Here is a 22,996-nt window from a genome sequence, read left to right on the forward strand (position 1 = left end):
GTGGTTTTCAGTGAAGTGGGCTTTTGAGATGTGGTCTCCTCTTCATGGGAGGACTCGGGTGTTGATTTGTGAAAACCTGTTGTTGATTTAGAAGTAGCTTCTCCAGTTGTGCTCTTCTTAAGAGGTGTGGTTGCTCTGGTTGATGTTGTTTCACCAGATGCAGTAGACATCCTAGTGGTTTTCACTGTAGTGGGCTTTTGAGATGTGGTCTGCTCTTCATGCGAGGACTCAGTTGTTGATTTGTGAAAACCTGTTGTTGATTTAGAAGAAGCCATTTCAGTAGTGCTCTTCTTCAGAGGTGTTGTTGCTTTGTTTGATGTTACCTCACCAGATGCAGTAGACACCCTGGTGGTTTTCAGTGTAGTGGGCTTTTTAGATGTGGTCTGCTCTTCATGCGAGGACTCAGGTGTTGATTTGTGAAAACCTGTTGTTGATTTAGAAGTAGCTTCTCCTGTTGTGCTCTTCTTAAGAGGTGTAGTTGCCCTGGTTGATGTTGTTTCACCAGATACAGTAGACATCCTAGTGGTTTTCACTGTAGTGGGCTTTTGAGATGTCTGCTCTTCATGTGAGGACTCAGTTGTTGATTTGTGAAAACCTGTTGTTGATTTAGAAGAAGCCATTTCAATAGTGCTCTTCTTCAGAGGTGTTGTTGCTTTGTTTGATGTTACCTCACCAGATGCAGTAGACACCCTGGTGGTTTTCAGTGAAGTGGGCTTTTGAGATGTGGTCTCCTCTTCATGGGAGGACTCGGGTGTTGATTTGTGAAAACCTGTTGTTGATTTAGAAGTAGCTTCTCCAGTTGTGCTCTTCTTAAGAGGTGTGGTTGCCCTGGTTGATGTTGTTTCACCAGATGCAGTTGACATCCTAGTGGTTTTCACTGTAGTGGGCTTTTGAGATGTGGTCTGCTCTTCATGCGAGGACTCAGTTGTTGATTTGTGAAAACCTGTTGTTGATTTAGAAGAAGCCATTTCAGTAGTGCTCTTCTTCAGAGGTGTTGTTGCTTTGTTTGATGTTACCTCACCAGATGCAGTAGACACCCTGGTGGTTTTCAGTGTAGTGGGCTTTTGAGATGTGGTCTCCTCTTCATGGGAGGACTCGGGTGTTGATTTGTTAAAACCTGTTGTTGATTTAGAAGTAGCTGCTCCAGTTGTGCTCTTCTTAAGAGGTGTTGTTGCTCTGGTTGATGTTGTTTCACCAGATGCAGTAGACACTCTGGTGGTTTTCAGTGAAGTGGGCTTTTGAGATGTGGTTTCCTCTTCATGCGAAGACTCGGTTGTTGATTTGGGGAAACCTGTTGTTGATTTAGAAGTAGCTGCTCCAGTTGTGCTCTTCTTTAGAGGTGTGGTTGCCCTGGTTGATGTTATTTCACCAGATGCAGTAGTCACTCTGGTGGTTTTCAGTGAAGTAGGCTTTTGAGATGTGGTCTCCTCTTCATGTGAGGACTCGGTTGTTGATTTGTGAAAACCTGTTGTTGATTTAGAAGTAACTGCTCCAGTTGTGCTCTTCTTCAGAGGTGTAGTTGCCCTGGTTGATGTTGTTTCCCCAGATGCAGTAGACATCCTAGTGGTTTTCACTGTAGTGGGCTTTTGAGATGTGGTCTGCTCTTCATGCGAGGACTCAGTTGTTGATTTGTGAAAACCTGTTGTTGATTTAGAAGAAGCCATTTCAGTAGTGCTCTTCTTCAGAGGTGTTGTTGCTTTGTTCGATGTTACCTCACCAGATGCAGTAGACACCCTGGTTGTTTTCAGTGAAGTGGGCTTTTGAGATGTGGTCTCCTCTTCATGGAAGGACTCGGTTGTTGATTTGTGAAAACCTGTTGTTGATTTAGAAGTAGCTTCTCCAGTTGTGCTCTTCTTAAGAGGTGTGGTTGCCCTGGTTGATGTTGTTTCACCAGATGCAGTAGACACTCTGGTGGTTTTCAGTGAAGTAGGCTTTTGAGATGTGGTCTCCTCTTCATGTGAGGACTCAGTTGTTGATTTGTTAAAACCTGTTGTTGATTTAGAAGAAGCAGCTCTAGTGGTGCTTTTTATAAGAGGTGTGGTTGCTTTGTTTGATGTTACTTCACCAGAGGAAGTAGACACTCTGGTGGTTTTCAGTGAAGTGGGCTTTTGAGATGTGGTCTCCTCTTCATGTGAGGACTCGGTTGTTGATTTGTGAAATCCTGTTGTTGATTTAGAAGAAGCAACAGCTCCAGTAGTGCTCCTTCTTGATGTTACTTCACCAGATGCAGTTGATTCTTTAGTGGTTTTCAGTGAAGTAAGCTTTTGAGATGTGGTCTCCTTTTCATAGGATTCAGTTGTTGGTTGGTAAAAAACTGATGTTGCTAAAGTAGTTATCTTTTTAACAGGTGTTGTTGACATAGTTGTTACTTTATTAGATGTTGTAGTTTTCATAGAAATTGTTGTTATTTTTTGAGATGTTTTGCCTTCATCATTAAAATATTCAGTTGTTGGTGTATGGGAACTTGTAGTCTGTGTGGTTGTTAACCTGCTTGAAGTAGTTTCCTTGGTTGATATTAGTTCCATTGGCAGGGTAGCAACTTTAGTAGTTTTCACTGAAATTAACTTTACTGAAGTTGCTTCCTCTTCTGACTCAGTTGTCAGAAGAAGACCTTGTGTAGATGCAGTTGAGATCTTGGAAATTATTGGGTTGGTTGTACTTAATTTTGTCGGTGTTGTTATCTTCTTACTTGTTGCTGCAGCAGATTCTGTAATTTTTATGGAAACTGGCTTTTTAGTACTGGTTACTTCTTCCTGTGAAGATTCTTCTGTTGTCTTTTGCGATCCTGTATATATTGGAGAAGCTAAAGTGCTAGTACTCTTGCTTACTGCAATGTTTGTAGTTGCTTCTGAAGATTCGATTTCTTCAGATGAAGTAGATACAGTCAATGAAAAAGGTGTTACAGAAACTGTTTCAGTTGGGTATAATGGTGACGAAGCTGTAAAACTTGTTGATGCACATTTAGAACAGCAGAAAATTCTAATTTCATAATTAAAGCAGAAGGCAAATGGTCCGTTTTGTTCATCATTGTAACATGTAAGACCGCTGCTGACATTGCACTGCAAATTCTGCTGTAAGTCTTCTATTGGTATCTCTGGAAAGTCAGCAGGCCTGCACTGGATATCAGATGGTTCTTCACAGATACTAAATCCAGAATTTCGAATGTTTTCATAAGTTTCAAAGTCTCCATTTGTTTCTTCATTTGGGAAACTAACATCAAACCATTGTGACCAATCACATATGGGTTTACAGTCTGTCTCAGAAGAAGTGACTCCAAAAGTAAGAACTTTGGAAGTACTTTCAGAAGTACTTTTCTTAATAGGTGTTGTAGCCTTGGTTGATGATACTTCACCAGATTCAGTAGACACCCTAGTGGTTTTCAGTGAAGTGGACTTTTGAAATGTAGTCGCTTCTTCATGTGAGGATTTTGTTGTTGGTTTAGAATACACTTGGCCAGTAGTACTCTTCCTCAGAGGTGTAGTTGACCTTGCGGATGTTACTTCAACAGATGTAGTAGGTATTGTAGTGGTTTTCACAGAAATTGGCTTTTGAGGTGTGGACGTTTCTTTATGTGAGAACTCAGTTGTTGATTTATGGAAACCTGTTGTTGATTTAGAAGAAGTAGTACTCTTCTTAACCACTGTGGTTGCCTTGTGTGAGGTCACTTCACCAGATGCAGTAGACACTCTGGTGGTTTTTGTTGAAATAGGCTTTTGAGATGAAGTCTCTTGTTCATGTGAGGCCTTTGTTGTTGATTTAGGGAACTGCGTTGTTGATTTAGAATGTGCTTCACCAGTAGTAGTCTTCCTCACAGGTGTTGTTGACCTTGTGGATGTTACTTCAACAGATGTAGCAGGAACTCTAGTAGTTTTCACTGAAATTGGCGTTTGAGGTGTGGACTTTATTGGCATAGTTGTGCTTTTAGTTTCCTTATGTGATGTTGAAGTTTTGCTTTCCATATCAGTAACATGCTTTGATGTAATTATATTTCGAGTAGAAAATATGGTAGTTTTTCCAAATTTAGAAGTTTCTTCAGAACTTCTGGTTGTCATCTTAACATGTGTAGTAGATGAGTCACAATCTTCCAAAGAACAACATAGTACCCTAACTTGATAATTGTAACACAGGGGAAAATTCCAGTCTTGATCCTGGTTTTTGCAGATCAGACCATTTTTAACATTACAGGTAACCACCTGGCCGATCTCAGTTATGTTTTTTGTAGGAAATCTCTCAGCTCGACATTCAATGTTTTCAGGCTTTTGACATATACTATTACCAGCAGCTTTGATATTTTCAAAGGTCTCAAAGTCACCATCAGAACTGGCAATACTGGGAAAATGTACATCGTACCATGGAGTCCAAGTACATATTTGGTTCTTGCATGGTGTAGTGCTGGTTTTGATACTAGATTTTGTGGTTGATGTGCCTGCTGTTTTTGGAGAGGTTGTCTTGCTTTTAACTGTACTTGTTTTAGAAGAATGGCTGGCAGTGGTGCTTAAAGTCTTTGCAAAACTGGAGGTCATAGATGAAGGTTGTGAATATGTACTGGCACCAGGTGTTGGGGAAATGGAAGACTGTCCACAAGGAACGTAACTACAGCACAGAATCCGAATTTCATAATTGAAGCAAAGCTGTGAGAATTGGTCTTTGTTTCGACACACAAGACCCACTGATTTATTACACTGGATGATCTGACCTAAATCCCTGACAGGAATTTTAGGGAACTTCTGTGCTCGACACTCCACATCTGATGGCACTTTACACACTGTGTGTCCTGTTTCTCTAATCTTTTCAAAGGTTTCAAAGTCCCCATCATTCTCCCCATACTTAGGGCAAGTAGCATCATACCATGTTGACCATTTGCAAACCTCCTCAAGACAAGATACAGAGGTCACGGACACAGGTTCTGTAGTAAAAAAAAGTGCAAAAACCATAAATCAGTAATGCTCAAATCATTTGTCTAAGCAGTAAAATAGTTAAACATAGTTAATAGAGAAACAAAAATAGAGAAACAAAAACTTTTAAATGGAGTCAAGTTCTGCCTACCAGTAGTAGAGAGGTTTACAGCAGGTGATGTTGTTGCATTAAAGAAGAATGTTGTGCTAGGGGCCACAGTTGATGGAACACATGGGTAGACACTTCTATTAATTGTTCCATTTGTTGAACAGGTTGCTGTAATGCATCCTCCAATTCCATCAGTAGTGTTGTAGATTACATCCCCATAGTTGTATTTCATGTTTCCATAATAGCAATAGCAGGCTGTAAAATTCAAGAAAATAAGATGTACCAGGTGTAATTGCCGATAATACACACTAGAAAATATTCAAATATATCAAGGGCTAGAAGAATAAAAATTGGGGAAATGAAAGGTTCAATATTCTACCCCTTATGGATTCTTGAAAAATGTATTTGGAAATCACACATTTGAATACAGGCACAGACTTCTGTAGTAAAATTCCATGATTTATGCACTTTGAGAATGATGAATGATACCTCCAATATATGCTTGCATTAGTCTTGCACTATTTTCATTGTGTAACTGTACTTAAATAAGATACACAGCATAATCAAGGTCATTGTTATTGTATAATTCTTTCCTACAGAGTGGAGGTAACTGTATATATAGTCTCAAAATACTTTTATAAAAGTCACTATTAACATCCAAGTGATTTAGTAAATAGAGATTTTTTGAAGACATTTTACAAGAGCAACTGATATGAAAACATGGCATGTCACTGATTTCTAAACCTACTGTAAAATCATGCTATAAAATTGAAGTGATTTATTATTATAAAGGGGTGTAGAAGATATATGTGTTGCAAAAAAGTGATCTCATCTCACCTCGGAGGTCCATTTGGCAGCGACGTCCTTTCTTGGTGCAAATGCTGCAAATAATTGAATACAAATTAATGTTTCTGATCAAATTCTTTATACAGAAGTAGTCAGCTTCACTTTATGCACAGTTTCTAAAAAAATAATGCACACACCATGATTCACAATTCTTGACAGATGGAACCATATTCCCAATACTGTAGCGTTTTCCATCATCATCATAACAGCCGCAGTTAGCCTGGGCAACGCATTTCATGACATCTTCATCAAAGAAAGGACGGTCCTTGGGGCATTTTGGGTAACATCCTGAAATGGGCAAAGAAGAAAAAAATATTTTGGTTTCAAACTAGAAAATGTTCATTTATCAATGACAAAGCTGATAAAATTGCTGAGTGGTTCAATACCAATAATATACCCCCACCTTGTGCATGTTTTTTGTACATCTGACTAAAGCAGTGGTTCTCAACCTTCCTAATGCCGCAACCCTTTAATACAGTTCCTCATGTTGTGGTGACCCCCAACCATAGAGCAGCCGCGTCTCAGTTCCTAAGACCATTGGAAATATGTATTTTCCAATGGTCTTAGGCGACCCCTGTGAAAGGGTCGTTCGACCCCCAAAGGGGTCCCGACCCAAAGGTGGAGAACCGCTGGACTAAAGTGTTCTTTATTTTAGATAGTGATAAAAATAACTGCGTTTAAATATAACCCAAGGAAACCACCCCTTTTTCTAAAATACCTTCAAGTCCAGGCAGCTGATTCTTGCAGTTCCCAGAAGGATTCCGACAGGTCTTCATACAAGGAGCTCCACAAGGCTTGTAATGCCATTCACACTCACCATCAGGGTTGTAGTAATCACAGAACAAAGCTGGTTAAAAAAAATGTGCAGTGTTAGCTGACTCATGAGTTAAAGTGTTTTCCCCATGCATAATAAGAACTTTTTTTATGCAGCTTAGATCTAAAAATGAAAGTAAACTTGCAGAAATGACAGAAGGATGCAATGACAGTTGACAGATCAAAAAAATATGTGACATATTCACTTAGAATCTTGTTGTTAAAAGACTTACGGCAAATTTCAGGGGTCCTCCATGCTATGCAAATTCCTGCGTCATTGCAAGCTGCAGCATAGGCTGCAACAGCTGTACAGAAGCACTCGCAATCTCCTCCAGAGTCACATGCACAGGAGTCATGGACACAAGCTTCATAGAAGGTAGTTGGGTCAACCTGTAACCATGAATGGGGTTCATAAGCTGTAACCAAAGCTCTGGCTATGTGTACATGAAAATACATCAACACAGGAAAGGAATTTTGTATTGCTAGCCATCATCATGGAAAACCAAGAAATGATGTTCATCCACTTTACTTAAGACACACAGCAAACAGAGTGTAATGAATTACATTTTGGTACATTTGGTTAGTAATGCATGTACCTGTATCTCTTTTTTGAGTTATTGTAGATTTTTTCATTTGATTGGAATATTGCTAAGTGGCATACAGTATGAAAAGAAAGTATAAACCTTGACCTACTTTAGACTGGCATTTGGCGAAGACAGAACTTATGATAACGCTGCAGTGTTTCTGAGCCCAGCTCTGTCTGTATGGGTTAGCAACACAAGGGTGTCGAAGAGGCTGGGCATCCGGACAGGTTGGAGACTCTTTCCAGCTGTTTCCAAATTCTTGAACGTTGACCACCACGGACTGGCTTCTTGTTGTCAACTCATTGTACACACTTCCGTCATAATTGCCACAAAGACCACAGACATTTCCCTATTGAAAGAAAATGAAGGAGTGAGAGAATTGTATAATTAAATACCCGTTATCCAATTTTTATGAGTGTTTCAAATAATTGAAAATAAAGTAATATGTAAGGCATCTGCTAGTACAAAACAGTCTGCCTGCTGAAGATGATGCTTGACACCCATCCTTTTCATGGCCCTATAGGCATCATCGTATAATGTAATATAATTGCATCATTTCCATTAAGTATATCACTAAATTTATAAATATATATTAAAAAAAAAAATAATGGTACTAGAAATCTATGCAGTTATAGAAGGACTCTGATAGTAAGTTTTTTTGGAAATAGTGTAGGCCTCTTTACAGAAATAGTCACAATGCATGCTAGTGGTTTAGGTAATGATAATTAATGCTTTAGAGAAAGCATTGGGTAGATAAAATTTAAAGGGGAAGTGAAGTCCAATAACCATCCCTTCCAAACTCCACACTACTTTCAAAGTTTAGGAGGTCCCTACATAATCCACCACACTTTTACTTTAAAATAGGTTTTTGCTACACTGAAACCCCCTCTGGGATGCACTGCCCATAGCTGACATATTGGAAGTCACAGAGTTGCCATCATGCTGATGATGCTCATAATGTGCATCATCAGGCTGCTTTGAGATAGAAAAGTTATGTGTGCTCTAGAAGAAGTATGCATGATATGATATCCTACCAAGGTGACTGCATGAGAGGTGGAGTATGTAGTCACATTTGATGACTTATTTTCATTAATAATAATTTCAAGCTGTATTCAAGCTTAATGTAGCCACTTGCAATCTGTATTTTTCTTATGTAGCCTTCAGAAGTGGGAGCCATATTTAATAGGTTCTTACCTGAAATTCAGGGCTCAGTTTGATCATGATGCTAGTCTTCTTGTCCCAAATTAGGATCAATCCATTCTTAGCTTCGATCACTAAGTAGATGCCCATTTGTCTAATCTGGTATGGAACCTCACTGCCGATGTCTCTTTCAATTACATCAAAGCCTCCTTCACTCAGTTGCAACTCAAAATTCTGTCAAATATATGGATTTGATGGTTAATACAGAAAACATTTCTCTTTGATCAAAATAAAATTAAATCTCTTCTAAGAAGAGTTCTTCAAATATTTCGCCAAATCGCCAATACATTTTTCTAGTTTTCTAGTAGAAATATTAAAATCTCAATGTGCCTTTACTTCAGCGTGTTTATTTTTAGCCCTACACTTATTTTCCAGTTTTTGGAGTAGTTGATCATTAGAAGTAAAAAAAACGAGAGCTGGAAAACATTCTACTGACCCCAAGGAATACTTTGATAGACTTAGAGCATGTTGCACCCGTGCTGCCACATGGGATATTCTCAGTAATGACCCGGAATGACCCATTTCCTGTGTTTGAAGCACAATAGTCCTAAAAAGGAAGAAAAAAAAGTTACGTAAAGCAATCAATAGATGAATTGATACATTAGCTGTAAATAGACAACATCTCAAGCCGGTAACTGTATTATGCAATATAACTATCTGTACCTGAGTCAGTGTGTATTCACAGTCTCCACTAAAATGGAACTGTTTGCCATCAAAGGTTTTATAATGGCCTTCACCGTACACAACACAGGATCTGTGACATGCTTTGTTTGTGCAATTCCACTTGCGGTCTTTACAAACGCTGAAAGATAAAAGTTAGTAGTGATATTTCTGGTACCATTAAATATATACATTTAGGCATGTTTGGTTCAATATTCCAACACTCATGTTGCTTTTTTGTTAATGTCTGTGGGTGGGCAGGTTGTAGCCTTAAGGCTTACTACTTCAGATTATGAAAGGATCTCTTATCCATAAAACCTGGGCCCCAAGCATTTTGACACTGTCTTCACAATAATTTGGAATCCATATTGAGTTTCATTTGACTTTTTGAATATGGACACTTTGGGGCCCATTTACTAACCCATGAACGGGCCGAATGCGTCCGAATTTGCGATTTTTTTTCAGAAAATTGTCGCGACTTTTTCGTTACCAATACGATTTGCGCGAAAAAACGCAAGTTTTTCGTAGCCATTCCGAAAGTTGCGCAAAATCTGGCGATTTTTTCGTAGCGTTAAAACTTGCGCGACGTTTCGCAACGTCGCGCAAGTTTTAACGCTACGAAAAAATCGCCAGATTTTGCGCAACTTTCGGAATGGCTACGAAAAACTCGCGTTTTTTCGCGCAAATCGTATTGGTAACGAAAAAGTCACGATAATTTCCGAAAAGTCGTAAAGTCGCCGAAAAAAATCGCAAAAAATACAAAAAAGTCGCAAAATGTTAGTTTTCCAATCGGAATTTTTCCAATTCGAATTCGTGTCTTAGTAAATCAGCCCCTTTGTCTAAGTGATATATTTGAGTTACACATGCACTGATTTTATTGGACATTATGGAAGTTGCATCAATATGGTGAGGGTAGGGTTTACCTACCACTCCCTATTAACACATGTATATAAGGGTGTTTTATGACACTGTGTGTAGGCTTGAGAAAGGGCTGGTACCCGAAACATTGCCTGGTTTGTTGGCACAATAAACATTTTTAACAACAATCATAGTGCTACAGCATGTTCATCTTTGATTATATTTGACCCTTGGCAGTGGGATCAGCAGCTTGCACCCAATACTACAACAAGCGGTTGGTATAGTGAAGCATTATCCATACTGTTTATGCATTTATTTTTTAAGTAAAATTATTACTCATTAGCATCTTTAATTTCATTTAGTTTTTTTTTTTTTTTTTTTTGGTTGTTTGTTTCTATAGTACAGGTATGGCATCTCTTATGTAGATACCCATTATCCAGAAAGCTAGGAAATATGGGAAGACATTTCTCATAGAGTTCATTTTAAGCAGATAATTTTTTAAAAAAACTGAGTGATTTCCTTTTTTTCTGTAATAATTAAATAATACCTTGGATTTGATAACTAAGCTGCCAAATTGGTACCAAAATAATCCTATTGGGTTAATTTAACGTTTAAATTTAGTTTTCAGAAGACTTAAGGTAAGAAGATCCAAATTATGGAAAGACTCCTTATCTATAAACCCCCCAGGTCCCAAGCATTCTGGATAATACATGCCATACCCGTACTTTTTATTATTTTGTTTAAACTGCTGGTACTCACCAAGTATTGCAGTCTTGCTGAATAGTCTCTCCACTGTGGTACATTTCCCCATTGTGCATGCAAGGACACTGCTCCTCAGGCACACAACTGCCATTGTTATTGAGCACAAGGCCATCAGGGCAGATACAACCAGAAGCACACTGAATACTTATCTGTAATGGCAAAACACAGGGCATATTAATCTTGTGATGTTTCATTCAAGACTTAGGTTTGGCCGATCATCTCATTGTAAAACTATGGTATATTAAAGGTAATTTCCACCCAAAAACATTTTGTAAGTCTAGACAACTTTTCAATATTTTAATGTTCTCCTCCAATCATTTGGCTTCTGCTGTTGTTTCTTGAGTCAGAACTAGTAATGCAGAGAATATAAACCTCAAGGCAGATACTGGTTTTGCTAGAATGGATATGCTGGATTTGGAATTGTTCACTCCGCCCTCTTCTTTCAAATTGGTTGCACTTTTGGCAAGTGCCTCTGATTTTGTACATAAAAAAAAGTCTGCTCGGGTTACTTACACAGTCCATGTCGAGGGTATGGCACGTCTTCTGACACTCTGCCCCTCTGGCACCCATAGAAGCATTTGCACAATCAAAATACACCATGTTTTCAGGGCATTCTGTAAGGCAAAATATATTTGATGTTTCTATTGCTTGTGCTCCTTTTTAATGTTGCTCTGCCATTCAGGGCCATTATTATTTTCTATTATTATTATTAATCTTAAATCCATGAACTAAGCAGCAGTCTACTGTAAATAAAATTTGGTAGGTAGTATACAGTGATACGTGGCTCTAGCAGACAATTTCACCTTCAATACAGGATAAACTATAACATTTAGAATAAAACAATTGGGGCTCTAAAACTAAATTCTACACAGTTTGTGTCAGCACAGGCCATCCTATGGAGATCCACTGCTCCATTTATATTTAAATAAGCAAGTGTGATGTGGGCTGGGGTTTTAGTTTATACATTGTGGTGGTGTGGTCATGAAGAGTATTGATAGTTATGGCTAACCATTGTGGTTGGGCTTGGACTCTATGGGCTCAGTTCCTTGGAAATTAACTTTTTATAGCAGTAGACATGATAAGAACAATGGCTTGTTCATATGCTAAGCTAGGACTAGCGGCTAGTGGATATAGCTGGCAACGGCAGATTGGGCTTTAGGATTTTATTCTATGGTACTGTTGTAATATATAATAATAGGTATTAATACATTGCATAGGAAAAAGTTATATAAATATAATTGTGTGTGGTTTATGTGTGGCCATATTATCCAAAAGATGAGGTCACATAAATATTTTATTTTATTATAAGTATATTTATCTAACTTACCAGCAGGACTTAGGGTTTTCCCAACACATTGCAGTCTACCACTCTGGCATGTGCTAAAATAAAAATAAAAAAAATTAAAATTCAATTGTATAAAAGCTACAATTATTGAAGAACCAGTATATCATGCAGAACATAGGTACAGTACATGTTTGATTGAGTTATAATGTTAAGGTGTAGCAACTCCCCTTAGAGATGCCTAATTCCTATTAAAAGTAAAAAAGAACCGCCTTAAAATATATGCCATGTGTTGCTAGAGTTATCCTAATATTTGTGGGTAGTGAAAGACTATTACACTTAAAGGCTATTCTTTATGACTGAGAAAAGGTCTTCCATAATAGAGAAATGGTGCCACCCAGTGGCAGCTTACATTTATCATTATACTTACCACATGGCGCCGTTGTCATAAATGACCTCTCCTGCTGGCATTGGGGTACCCTTGTAGTAACAAGGGCAATTATGGTCTGGCACGCAAGAGCCACTCTCATCCAAATATGTGCCATTTGGACATCCACAGCCATCCACAGGAGGGAAACTGACACTACAGGTGGGGTCAGGCTCACTCAGAGAACGGCAGGTTGGCTGGCAGCTGCTTATGGAGTATTGGTAGGTAGTGTTCTTGGGACAGTTCTTGGTATAATTGCCTAACAGGACAGACAAGCAGAACCCAAATCATGAATAAGCCCCCTTATACTGTATTATACAGAATGCTTGGGACCTGTGGTTTCCGGATAAGGGGTATTTCTATATTTTGGATCTCCATACCTCATCATTTAAACATTAAATAAATCCAATAGGATTGTTTTGCCACAATAAGGAATTATATCTTAGTTAGGCTCAAGTACAAGGTACTGTTTTATTTTTACATGGAAAAGGGAAATCATTTTTAATAACTGTAATCATTTGATTAAAATGGAGTCTATGAGAGATGGCCTTTCCGTTATTCAGAGCTTTCTGGATAACATGTTTCCGAATAATGGATCCCATATCTGTAGCAGAGTCAGTAAGACTTTATAGAAATTGAGGGGCTGAAGTAATAGCAGAATAACAATATATACACCTCTCAATATTCAATGTTAAGCAAATGCAAATAATAAATAGTATATCGGCCTTTCAGGCATTGCCAGCAGAGACAGGTTGGCACACTTACCACAGACAGTTGTCCTCCATCCATTCAGACTTATTCCTTCGACAGCACAAGCATGAACATAGAATGACATTGCTGCACATACACTGTCCTCACTCTTCTCATAGTTACAGCTGTCATACATACAGTTCTATAGGGAAAAGAACAGTCTCAGTTGCTGCTTAATTATAGGTGGCCAAGCCCAATGAGTGGTCTCCAACATACTTCTGGCCTACAAGCATTAAAGCTTGGCTAAAATATTGTTTCTACTGTTTATGATTTAATATATGGTTTTCCCAGTTATCTGCATGAAAATAGTTAGTTACTTGTTCACACTATTTACCTTCTCATAGAGAGTGGGATTCACAACTGCATGGCAAGGGGCAAAGGGTCCGTTGGCATCCGTGAGCATTGAGCACCAGTGCTGGGCATATTTCTCTGTAGAAAATAATGATATATATAGAGGTTATACCCATAGTATTTTTCAACACTGGAAAACCAAAAGTATTATTAATCCAACTCTACTGTTCTTTGATGCTTATATATATATATAGAAGATGTGATCTTAAAACAGGACCTATTTAAAAAGTACCAGGTCCCTTTATATATCAGGAACACTTTCAGTTAATGGTCTTATGCTGATTTGAGAAAAAAAGTAAGAGTCTAATGAGCACTGAGCAGCCCTAAATGATCCCATAATAACAAAGTTTCGGGAATAAGGAACAGAACAAGGTATGTGGAAATGAGACTTACCATTCTCCACACTTAGTGAACATGGATTATTATAGCTGTCTTTTATATTGTCGCAATCAGCTTGACTTTTCCATGTGTTAGCAAAAGCAGCGGCGGTGCCCTCCATAGCTCCACTCAGAGATCGGAAATCATCTGTACGGACATTGTTAAAGTCTCCACAAAGACCTACAAATAAAAAGGCAAGGATGGATTTTGAATCAAGAGTCAATGTGGTAAACTAAAGTTATCATTTCCCCTATCATTTAGTTAACATTTTCATATTATGAACTAACAATTCAAAATGATGATCATAACAGCAATGTGTCCATCTGGAAATACTTTCTGAAATACTTCTACTTATTAGGCAATGGTCTTCTCAATATGTCTAACAGTTCCACCAGATAATGCCTAGAACGTATGGATCAGGTTGTCTCCTTACCGCATGTGTTTCCTTGGTATTCAGATTCCAGGGTCACATAGAGCTGCATGACTGGGGTAAGCTGGACCTGAATTTGCAATCCACTAAAGCTCTGAATGATCAGGTAGAAAGTAGAAGCTTGGAACACAGTAATATTTTCTGAAAAATGGATAAACGGCAAAGTTAGGGAACATCCTTTATTTTAATCTTGGTTCATGCATTCCATGATGTCAATGGATATTTAAAAAGGAAATAATGAAAGACTTGACTAGGGTTTGATGAAATGTGTATATCTTATATAGGGTAAATCATTCTGTAGTTTGTTTTTTTTCAGTTTTTTACCTGTTGTCATAGGGATCTGAGCATAGATTCCATTAATCAACACAGTTCCTGAAGACTTGACTGTGACAACCTGTATAGAAACACAAGATTTTGAAGTTGGAACTATTGTGTTATAAATACAAATGACCAATGAGTTCATTGCAGACAAATATTCTGCCTATAAAAAATGTAAGAGTTGCATCTAAATAGAACTCTGAATATACATTGCTCAGTGAGCATTTATAAAATGGTTCAGTAGGAACTTACAGTTTGTCCTTTGTCCATGGATAAAGTGATGCTCTTCAGACAGGTCTCAGTATCGGTCACACCACATGTATGTAGTTCCGCCAGCACCGTGAATGTGTTTCCGACACAGTCCTACAGAAAACATTCATTGTTACTTGTTCTCATAGGAATCTTTTGAGTTTAGTGCCAATTTAGTTTTCCTTGAATTGCAGATGTTTTGGCACATACAGTAGAGCATTTTAAAGCCTGAAGGTGTTGTATCTTTCTGTTCATTTTTATTATACCATTCTTTCTATAATTGTTCATAAGCAAATCTACTACTAATGACCAGTGGTGAAACTAGGGGACCAGGAGCCCTGGTAGAAAACTGCACCTGGGCCCCTCACAGTCTGCCCCACTCTCCCTCTAAAACTTGCAATGCAGGCACGCTTCTTTGATGACTCCAGCGGGCCCTACTGGGGGGGAAAGGGTGGGTCTGGGTCACTGGTTATGCTACTGGCAACCTGGTCGGCTTGGCTTGCCCATAGCCACCCCCCCCCCATGTGTGCACTGGCACATGCGCTTAATTGGGGGGAAAGGATCCGGAACCATGATTAGATAAGGAAAGTTAAGCACCTTAGTAAAGACATAACTGCAGTCTCCATGGAAATTGTAGTGGCTTCCATCGTAGGTGAAGATGTGAGATCCTCCTTGAAGAGAACAGTAACCAGGACATGGCAAAGCCTGACAACTCCACTGTCCTCCAACACAGGTGCTGCATAAGAGAAAGTGTTATGTAGGATTTGAGAAGTCAACTTTCTGTTGTGAAAGACTCAGGGCTACAGTGTGATAGACAGATATCTATAAGAACACATGAGTATGTAAAATATTTCTTTTCTATTCTTACCAGTTGCGGCAGTTGGTACTGTAGGATTCTCCAACGGCATAATTCTTATTATTGTAGGTACAGGAACATTCACTGAGGGGAACACAGCCTCTGTTGTTCATATCATCGAATACAGTTCCTACGGAGAATACAGACAAATTACTAGAGCACAAGGTATCACTGTGCAAATTCTTATTTGATTTGGTTATTATATTGTAATACAGCTAAGCTACACTAGGTCACTGTGGAGCACAAGGCTAGAAGTAGAACGTCTGAGTATTTTCACCGTATTGGGACTGCTGGGTGAACATTTAAGTCAATAAGACAAAATACCTGGAGGACAGAAGCAGCCATCTATGCAGTGATCAGCACAGGTCGTTTTTCGATCAGAATTTGAGCAAGTGTCAGCACAGGGTGAGCCACATTCCTCATATGTCATGTTCATTGGACAGGATCTCTCTAGAAAAAGGAAATGTTTCTCATCAATGCATATGTAATGAAGTAGCCGACTGTAAAGGTTATAAAGCAACAAGGTAATGTAGAGTGTGATACCTTTCCATGGACCCTCAGAGAGATTAGCAAATTCTAATGTATAAGCTATAAATGGTATATATTCTTCTAAAGCTAAGTAGGTAACAAATGACATTGCTATTGAAAGTAGCTATTGCTATTGAAAGTAGCTGGCAGCCTAATGGGATAATCTCCCAGGTATTCTTGCCTATGGGGAATATACGGGGAGCAAGTAACAATGATTAGTAGGGCACCTATTATTTGGGTCCAGAGATGAAACAGTATTGCAACACTTACGACATATTTGATGGGATCTCCAATTCTTGGGCTTTCCACCAGCATGAGCACACTGCCGGGAGTACTCAGCCAAGGTATCACACAGACAGGTGACATCTGAGGAATTCTGGCAGTTACACAGGTCCAATACACAGGATTGTACATATGGTTCCAATGGCATGCGCAGTTCACAATCAGCAAATGCTGGATTGGACAGCATGCGGGAGCAGGCCTCTACCTGTAAGGGCAAGTTATGGAGGTTAAACTTCCATTAACACCAGCATAAAGAAATGGTCTTATGCAATAAAACAAGTGTTAAAACATATCTAGTAGGGTTTGTGTTTTAGAGAAGGCAAGAATATACTTAACTAGAGCTTCACCCAATAACATACTAGGCAGTACTGAGGACATGCCAAACATTCCCTGGTTGGAATAACTTGTAGATCTGACATGTCTGACTAGATAAGATTTCATCTATCTGTGAAAAGATATTCTATAGCGGCTGCTTGCCCTAGTCAAGTCCTTGTCAACAACAGGTCCAGTGACTTATAGGACAACAGTGATAATGTCTTTCAAGGTGATATATTATTCCTTTCAATACAATTTTACAATTTTAGTATAAAGTTTGCAATGCAATCATACCAGGTCACTGCAGTTTTTGGGTGGAGATGGTGTGACATCATTACATTGCTCTGTGGGTCCATCCAGCTTTTGTAGGTTTCCAAACTGCAGAGGCGACAGCTCAATGCCTAAAATAAATGAGCAAAATGTTTTTAGGGTCCAGGTTTATTAAGTCGATATATACATATATCTATTTTATTTTCAACTCAGCTCACTGGGCTACGAATGTCAGTAGGAAGTGTATCATTATCAAAATACAAACCCTAGATTAACCTGTTGAACATTGAAACACAGTAATTTCAAGAAGGCAAAGACTGAGGATCCAATTCAAGCATTGAGCACTCACCATTTACTTTAAATAAATCCTGCTTCACCCGATTCATATTTCCACACAAACCACATGTGCTATTAAAGTATTTGGGCTGCAGGTCGAGCTGAAGAACAAAGCAAAAAGTAATATGTAAGAAATAATAGGCAGAATAACAAAGTATAAATATAATTACTGTGTTGTATATACATGCCAGCATACCACACGTGGCCTTCAGTGTTATAATGATATATTATTGGTATTTTGCTTTGTTTTAAGCATGATATATTGTTAGCAATGGAGGTTTCCTTTATGTTCTGAACCCACTAATTTCATACTGAAAGTAGGAGATGTTACTCAGTAATATTCATTCTGTTCTATGTGTTCCATTTCGCTATGCTTTGTAATTATTTCTAGGTGTTGGAAATGACCTTCTGTTACAAGTAACTTGAACTCTGAGTACAAATACTGCAATAGACTGCTGTATTGCTAATGTAACTGCAGTTAAATTTTTTTCTCATTGCCTATGCCCCCCTTTTTATGTACCCCCTTTTTACTTAAAAAAGTATAGGAAGAATTAAAAAAAGAAATAGAGGTTAGTGAGGAACTCTGGATGACAGAGGTGGGATAATTGGAAAATATTGCAGTCTTTTTACTCACCGATAAAGCATCATCTTCATTCCACAAGAGGACCAGCCCCAATTTAGCTGACACCTTCACATAAATGCTATTGATCTCTATATGCACCCCAAACTGAGTGTATGGAAGAGTAACCCTGCAAAATAATGTAAAAGTGTATTATAGGAACCCTGTTAGACCATGCTGCATTTTGTCTGTTTTGGTATATGATTGAATTTTATTTGATAATAACTTTAGTAACTTTATTTCACCTAATTATAAAATCAACCATTGATTTTATGGCATCGTAAAAACATATATATAAAGATACATATAGGTGTCGAGAGAATCCTGGCCCAGAGAAAACATTTACTGTGATTAGCAGTGCTGCCACCCGTGGTCTCTGCCTCACCTTTCCCCTCCTACAAGGACTTGTCCTTTTTCCAGTTCAATAACTAGACCTTCTATCTTCATAGTAACGTAGGTAATTGTAGCCCTCTCTTCAGAAGGTGTGCGCCGGATCTGAATGTTGAAGTCCTCATAGGTAGTCTTACAGTGGGAGGCAAAGACATAATTGCAGGTACCAGGGAACTGAAAGATGTCTCCATCAAATGTCTTGAAGTGGAAATTACCCCAGGTGCTGCAGACTTGGTCATTATGTGCCGGGTTTAATCCTGTTGGGAAATATTCAATAAATACTATGCCAGGAAAAGACAGTAAATAGAGGGTCCCCAAACTTTTTTTCCCTTGAGCCACATTCAAGTAAAGCAATACAAGCATTTAAAAGAACCTAAAATGTCAACTATGGGCTGTGATTGGCTACTCGCAGCCCCAAAATGGACCGGCAGCCTGTTTGGCAGTACTCATGTTTTTATACAACTAATCTTGCCTTCAAGCCAGAAATTAAAAAAAAAGCACCTGCTTTGAGGCCACTGGAAGCAACACCTAGCAGGTTGGTAGGCAACATGTTGCTTATGAGCCAATGGTTGGGGATCACTGCAGTAAAGTATTGGATTCATGTGTCATAAATAAGCGGTATATATTTTAGTATAATTTGATAGTTGAGCCATTCTAATGTTCCATTTAAGGGTAACCATTCTCTTTCAGACGTTTTAAAAGATGTTCTCCTAAAATGTCCTTATTTTTCAAGCACTGTACAAGCAGTGTGGAAAAGTTAAGCTGGACATATATGAGCCAACCACCTGCTTACTTGGTCCCTTCAGACTGTGCACTGGGACACTTGCCTGAAAATCAGATTGATAAGGTCCAATTACTGTAGGCATCCATAAGGATCCAATCACTGGCCTGGGCGCAAATGATTGGATTATCTTTATTTAGCCCAAAGTGTTGGTGACCAAATCAGCAAAAAACACTTTTTTTTGGCAACCTTCAGCTTTAGACTCTCCACCTATTGCTTATGATTAATAAACTCCCATAATAAAGCCACTTCCTATTCTAAATATGGATGCTACATATTTTTAAGTCCATTAGAAGCCAAGTGGGACAACATGCTTGTAAGGCATAGGTGGGTATACAGTTCCACCAGAACTAAAACCCATCGCATTGAATAACTTTGCATTTTGGTGCATAGAGAAAGCTGGGGGTTCCTAGTGGCAAAATGAATAAGTGTTTTAAAGCACTGTTAGCCCCAGGGAGGACATTTTTTCATCAGACACTTCTAGTTTTGCAGTAGAAAACTGTATAATGATTACTAACTATTCCTTCTCACTTTATTTTTACAGCTATACATGGAAAGGAAGTACCTAGTGATATTTTCCACTGACTAGAAATACAAATCGTCTACTGTTTATAACTATAACACTATTATATTGCTGATATTTCTCAAAAGTCTTAGGTTGAGGCAGGCAGCATGGAAGCTGTCATAAAGGCATGGTCTATTCATAGAGTAAGCTATGCCTTCATACTATGCTTTACTGTCTTTTTACAAAGTAATACATGAAAGCTAAGCATAGTGGTAAAATGGCATACCATGTAATAGGTGATATACAAACTAACTAGCTACTCTTCAATATATTTTACTCTTTGACCGAGATATTTGTCCTACCTGTTCATAGATGTATGGGCATTTTCTGATTAGTAAGATTGTACTTACCTTGTGGGCTCATGTTTGCTAAGCAGGTAACAGTCAAGGTGCTGAGGATCCAGAGAACTGGACCCATTGTCCCCATGTTGCTAAGTCAGTGGGGACACCAAAATCTCAGCAGGTTGCTTGGCCTTCTGTGCACTGCCTGGGTTTATATAGGGAAGCAGCCTACATGTAAGTAAGGGAGTGGACAGTGGGGTCTTAACTGTGATCCTAGTAATTACACCTAGCCTAAAACATTAAATCCTTAATTTCAAGATAGAACGGAACTGACTAGTTAGGATTACACTGATCCTGGATGCTATCTTTTGTGTTTTGTAAGTCACAATCATTATAGGATTTCTCATTTAGAATTTTCCTGTCCCTTTCTATACTTTATCCCATATTTTCACAGTATACAATATTTTATTGTGTTTCTGGCAACACTAATGAAATAACTTTCCTTATCATGTTTTATTAACTAGAAAATGTTGCTTAATATTATAAAATAATAGATATGTTGCTTGTACTGTTTTGTACCATACAATATACCTGACTGTATAAAATTAATCTCTACTACCTGTGATTTCTCTATGATTACAGGACCTTCAGTTTAAAGTGCCCCCACCACGCCACCCTAACCCCCCAACGCCCAGCGTCCTCCCCGAGCTCGTGTAAATGAAACTCACTTTCAACTCATCAGGGGAGGGACACCGGTGGCCAGGGGAGTGGCAGGAGGGATCGGGTCTGGGCCGCCATGGCCCACCAGTGCCAGGGCCCACTGGGTTTTTTCCCAGTGGCCCAGTCTGAATGCCGCAAGTGCAGTCATAGTAAACTGGACCATTCATTAAAGGCACTTCAGTCTAAACACACTACTTGCACTTTTATATACAGTTTGTGTCCATCCTGCCTCTTCTGCAGGCATACCTAACGTCATTTTAACTCGCCAAAATCGCCAAATCTTAAATTGTTGGCCTAACTTTCATCTGTGCAGTTGTGTTAATTTAGCCACATTGGACACAACTCCCTGCACGGCTGTAATTACACTGGAAGTATTTGGGAGAAATGCTGCATTATGGGTTAAACACAAGGCAATTTAGATGTGAAATTGCACATTGCACTTGTGATTATAAATGACCTTTTATGTGCCTATGGCCTAATATCCAGGTTCAGAGCAATCACTCAGGCAGCTGACCATGTAAATAGCTAAACTGGCCATTCATGAACCAACGCAGCAAACTGGGCCATTAAATAGTGTAAGATCTTTCAAACTGCAAAATATTGATCTGCTCCTTTAAATGCTAAATTGTATATTAAATGGCGCTAGCACACTGTACCTACATTTTCTTTTTCTATTCTTTTCCATGTTCTCTAAAGGTGGTGGAACAAATAATTTTCCATGTTTCCATGTTCCAAAAATTCATTTTCCAAACAGAAAGGCAATACGACTCATAAAGGAAAACTAGAGTATAAACATTGTAGGTGTACACCTTGTTTTACTATGATATAAACTGGAGTATTCTTAGGGGTCATTTATGACATTTAATGGTAGCGTGTGTTTTTTGCACGTGCCACACTGCCTTTGTGTGATGCAGAATTGCAGGGGAATAGTGATGAGTGAATCTGTCGCATTTTGCTTCATCGAAAAATTTGCAACATTTCGGAAAAATTTGCGAAACGGTGAGAAAATTATGAAACACAACTTTTTTTGATGTGCACAACTTGCTTTGACGCGACCACAACTTTTGATGCAACCGTGAATTTTCTGCACTTACATTTTTTGGCCAATTTGCTAACAATGGGGAATTTCACTACGAATCTATGCCTGGTGAAAAAATTCGCTCATCGCTACAAGGGAGTAGTGATGAGTGAATCTGTCCCATTTCACTTCACCATAAAATCTGCGAAACGGCAAGAAAATGTGCAAAACTGCGAAACAATCGCGAAACACATTTGTCTTGCAATTTTTTTTGTCACCCGCGTCTTTTTTTGGCCACCTGTGTCTTTTTTTGGTCGTCCATGCTTTTTTTTTACGTGCCCACGCCATTTTCTGACGCTTCCGTGCCCAATTTGATGAGAGACAAAATTTTTGATGCGTGACAAATTTTTCTGAGGTCAATTTTCACGGAAGTTTCACGAAACAATTCGCCAATGGCGAAATGCGGAAATTCGCTGCAAATCCATGCCTGCCGAAAAAATTCCCTCATCACTACAGGGAGGAGAACAAAGCATGTCCACATTCACTGCCACAAACACCTGGGGTGCCTTGGTTCTAAAAGCTGTGGATTTTGTCACTGTGTGTTTGTTATCAGCTCTGATCTGTGTCTTTTATCTGTTGTCTAAACAAAGGCCCACCTGTACCTGTGTCCAGTCAAACTGTGGATTATACTTATTCATGAACTGATCCAAAGTCATCATTTCAATCTCCATAATTTACATGTGCTAAAGATCATCATTAAATAAATTCAACAGGATTTGGTTTGCCACTAATATGGATTTGTGCAGTTTAGTTACCAAGTTTAGTTACCAAGTTTTATTACAGGCATGGGACCCCTTATCCAGAATGCTCGGGACCTGGGGTTTTCCGGATAAGGAGTCTTTCCATAATTCAGATCTCCTACCTTAAATCTACTAAAAAAATTATTTAAACAGTAATTAAACCCAATAGGATTGTTCTGCCCCCAATAAGGGGTAATTATATCTTAGTTGGGATCAAGTACAGGTACTGTTTTATTATTACAGAGAAAAGGGAATCATTTAACCATTAAATAAACCCAATAGGACTGTTCTGCCCCCAATAAGGGGTAATTATATCTTAGTTG

General features: G+C 38.7%; 1 protein-coding gene across 7 annotated transcripts in view; it reads right to left on the reverse strand.

Moving 5' to 3' along the window:
• Positions 1-20,313, reverse strand: part of LOC100495470 (mucin-5AC) — a 36,764-nt gene extending 16,451 nt beyond the window's left edge. For 6 of the 7 annotated variants that reach the window (XM_031900584.1, XM_031900587.1, XM_031900588.1 and 3 more), the window contains exons 1-30: positions 20,205-20,313; positions 18,504-18,765; positions 18,134-18,248; positions 17,513-17,600; positions 17,188-17,294; positions 16,567-16,783; positions 16,093-16,218; positions 15,781-15,898; positions 15,510-15,648; positions 14,916-15,026; positions 14,670-14,739; positions 14,349-14,486; positions 13,931-14,095; positions 13,521-13,615; positions 13,202-13,328; positions 12,440-12,695; positions 12,055-12,107; positions 11,241-11,341; positions 10,725-10,876; positions 9,111-9,249; positions 8,884-8,994; positions 8,442-8,621; positions 7,357-7,596; positions 6,897-7,053; positions 6,569-6,697; positions 5,988-6,138; positions 5,842-5,885; positions 5,047-5,259; positions 425-4,906; positions 67-250 (exon numbers count right to left, since the gene is read on the reverse strand). In XM_031900584.1, the coding sequence (XP_031756444.1) occupies positions 67-250; positions 425-4,906; positions 5,047-5,259; positions 5,842-5,885; positions 5,988-6,138; positions 6,569-6,697; positions 6,897-7,053; positions 7,357-7,596; positions 8,442-8,621; positions 8,884-8,994; positions 9,111-9,249; positions 10,725-10,876; positions 11,241-11,341; positions 12,055-12,107; positions 12,440-12,695; positions 13,202-13,328; positions 13,521-13,615; positions 13,931-14,095; positions 14,349-14,486; positions 14,670-14,739; positions 14,916-15,026; positions 15,510-15,648; positions 15,781-15,898; positions 16,093-16,218; positions 16,567-16,783; positions 17,188-17,294; positions 17,513-17,600; positions 18,134-18,248; positions 18,504-18,765; positions 20,205-20,280 (8,546 nt within the window). In that variant the 5' untranslated portion in view covers positions 20,281-20,313. The remainder of the gene's footprint in view (positions 1-66; positions 251-424; positions 4,907-5,046; positions 5,260-5,841; positions 5,886-5,987; positions 6,139-6,568; positions 6,698-6,896; positions 7,054-7,356; positions 7,597-8,441; positions 8,622-8,883; positions 8,995-9,110; positions 9,250-10,724; positions 10,877-11,240; positions 11,342-12,054; positions 12,108-12,439; positions 12,696-13,201; positions 13,329-13,520; positions 13,616-13,930; positions 14,096-14,348; positions 14,487-14,669; positions 14,740-14,915; positions 15,027-15,509; positions 15,649-15,780; positions 15,899-16,092; positions 16,219-16,566; positions 16,784-17,187; positions 17,295-17,512; positions 17,601-18,133; positions 18,249-18,503; positions 18,766-20,204) is intronic. The other variant, XM_031900585.1, reaches the window with a different exon arrangement.
• Positions 20,314-22,996: the final 2,683 nt, after the last annotated feature.

The sequence above is a fragment of the Xenopus tropicalis genome, chromosome 4 (assembly GCF_000004195.4).
Source record: "Xenopus tropicalis strain Nigerian chromosome 4, UCB_Xtro_10.0, whole genome shotgun sequence".
NCBI lineage: Eukaryota > Metazoa > Chordata > Amphibia > Anura > Pipidae > Xenopus > Xenopus tropicalis.